The sequence below is a fragment of the Lepeophtheirus salmonis genome, chromosome 1, assembly GCF_016086655.4.
Source record: "Lepeophtheirus salmonis chromosome 1, UVic_Lsal_1.4, whole genome shotgun sequence".
NCBI lineage: Eukaryota > Metazoa > Arthropoda > Copepoda > Siphonostomatoida > Caligidae > Lepeophtheirus > Lepeophtheirus salmonis.
Genome location: NC_052131.2, coordinates 17,889,277 through 17,892,228, shown reverse-complemented (window position 1 = coordinate 17,892,228; position 2,952 = coordinate 17,889,277). Strand labels below are relative to the sequence as shown.

Here is a 2,952-nt window from a genome sequence, read left to right as displayed (position 1 = left end):
ATTTATTAGGTTTATGACTTTATATAGTAACAGTCTGATTGTTTTTATTTTTTCTTCTAGGCTCCCATTTCATTGTTGAAGAGAGAATGTCTAAGTATAAAGTAGTAACAAGTGCATGTGATAAATGCAATAAACTAAAAAAAGTCTTTTGAAAACTACGTCCCATTTAGATTCCTTTCATGGAGGACCAACCACTTCATCATAATTACATTCATTGTTGTGTCGGTGTTTTTTTATTCGGCCAAGTTCAGTCTAGTCTTAGGAACGATCCTATTGGTCTTTGGGACTGCTCCTTAAGACTGTCGGTCCAAAGAAAGAAAAAAAGTTGATTGACGTCATCTAGGACCCAACTTTACCAGTTTTAAGAGCTTATAATCAGAACTGAACTGGACGGGCCGAAACAGAACTGGAAGGGACATCAGTCTTCAGTTCTAAATAAGGGCATGCCCAACACTAATTACAATGCATCCCAACACTTACAAAATGTCACTCTTGGATGGACAAAGGGACGGCGCTCCATTAAAGAAAACAAATCATTTAAACAAACAAAAGTTTCACATTTTCTTTCTTTCTTTATTTTTTTCTTGGAGTACCTTTTTTAAGCTTCAAAGTCAGTGTTCATCATGAATATCTTGATTGTCAACCGTCTCATTTATTGCCTCATTGTTTTTGACTTAAATCCATCCCTCGCATCAAACATCAAATCCCTCATGTCACAACTAAATAGCCTTACAAACCAGCGATTTCAAGGAGTTGAAGAGGAAAATAGTAATTTGAATCATGGGCTGTACGGTGTCATATTGGGCCTTTTCCTTGGATACTCTGGAGGAACCATTGAAACGGTAGTCACTTTTCATATTTCTATTGTTCTTATACTTAAATGTTTTATCAGTTGAATGATCCCTCTAAAGATCCTCTTCACAAAACTCTCATCATTGGTGGAGACTTTTTTACAACAATAACTTTTGCTTCCTCCCGATTTATTGCCTTTAAAGACTTTGAGTCATCTTTGAGACAAAAGAATGCTATCTGGAAGAGGCTAGTACCTAACCAAGAATGTAATTTGGGATATACTCGTTTTAGAATCAAAGCCGAGTAAGTTTTTACTGGATTAGAATAATTGTATCAATTCTTTAAAACTTTAACTGAACTGTATCTATTATATTCCAGATATCGAAGGTTATTTCGTCAATCAAATATAAAATTTATGTCCTTGAGTGAGTTTCCCTCTTGTTAAAAATTATCCTACAAATTTTAATATGCTATTTAGTGTGTAGAACTCTTTTTCAGTACATTTATTATATATTCATCCAATAAATAAATATGAAGAAAAATTGGCTTTAAACATTTTATTTATTTACATACATGCTCGTAAATTATGTTAATAATAAAAATTCATACGACCTATTAAATAAAATGCATTGTATTTGTTATTTATTACTATACAGTCCTTGTTATGGCCTGGAATAGGGCCTATTTTTATATAGTTCATAATAAATATTAAGAAAAAATATAATTTACTTGGTTAGTATTTGAGGAAAAATGAAGATTTGGCCAATATTATTATGACAGGGTTAGTCAGCAACAGTGGCGTCACAAGGCTCTTTTTTGGGTAGGGGACGGAGGCTTCACTCCTTCTAAAAGTTTTTTGAAGCCCTCCCAAAATTTGTATCATATCATATACATATATATATTCATAATTTTTTTTTTTTGTCATTATCACACATGGCATCCAAAATGGTAGAACAGATAAGTCTGAAATTTAGCAAGTAGACTTATAAAATATCCAAGCATCTTTCTATGAGATTTTGTGACTCCAAGAAGATTAAGAGCCTATTTTTGACCAAATTAAAACCTCTTTTTCATTCTCTCTTTCCATATCTCTCTCCGTCTTTTCCCTCTGTATCTTTCTACATCCCTCTCTTTGTCTCTTTTCTTCTACCATCTTTCTTTGTTTCTATTCCTTCCTGTAACGCAGGTACCCTCTGCTAGTGTATATATATAATAAACCTATTTGTATAAGTAATTATATAAAGGTGTAGATAATTTTTGGGTCGAAGCCCTACCAAATCATGAAAGCTATCAACGCACCTACTCAACAACGTGATTTTTTTAAGCATTATGGATGACATCATTAAGACCCCGAGTACAGAAATAGAACCATAAAGAATTATTGAAAACCCTTATAGTATTAATAAATAAGGAACCAATACAAAAAAAAAAGAAATTTAAATAACTACTTTTTTTTTTTTTTCATTTTTATGTATTACGTTCACCCAAACGAATGCGCCCATTCACGTTATTATAAAGAGAGAGAGATAATTAATAAATCTGCTGTGTTTGCTCTACAACTTTCTTGTTGCCTAACCTTGTTCTAATAACATTAGTTATGTCCTACTGAGTACTTTAAAGGGTACCCAGAAATAAACTTAAATGACTTTTATGCTAATTTACTTCATCCGGCATTTTTTTTTCTTGTCGCGAAGTTTTGTGTAGAAATGAATTCACAAGAACAAAATCGGAAAATCATTACGACTCTCATTTAAGCTCAACTTGGATCCACAGAAGATTGCAGCCATTTTTGAGCTGTCAATGTCTATGCCGTTAAAGAAGGATAATTAGCCTTTCTCCAGAGCTACAGGAGGTGTCAGGAAGAGCAAGCTTGACTAAGCCTTCATGAGTAAGCTCATTGACTGGATCAACACTGCCCCAACGATTTCTAAGAGGAAACACTCAATGGATATGAGTGTGGGCAGGTCCACAATGCAGAAGGTTATCAAATAATTAAGGGGTAAGTCGCCATACCGTGAGACCTAGAATACAAGGGCTCGATGAAAAACCATCCTTTGATATTTAAAAAAAAATTAATTTCTGTCCACCCTGTAGGGCTATCTGTAAACAAACCAATCCTTGAAACATTAAGTCCATTACGCCATCATCAAATGTGCTAAT

The 2,952-nt window shown here is 33.6% G+C and overlaps 1 protein-coding gene across 1 annotated transcript; it reads left to right on the top strand.

Annotated features, from left to right (window-relative positions):
* Positions 1-602: 602 nt before the first annotated feature.
* Positions 603-1,399, top strand: LOC121124425 (uncharacterized). The gene is made up of 3 exons (XM_040719613.2): positions 603-842; positions 893-1,095; positions 1,171-1,399. The coding sequence occupies exons 1-3, from the start codon at positions 624-626 to the stop codon at positions 1,235-1,237; spliced, it is 489 nt and encodes a 162-aa protein (XP_040575547.1). The 5' UTR covers positions 603-623; the 3' UTR covers positions 1,238-1,399.
* Positions 1,400-2,952: the final 1,553 nt, after the last annotated feature.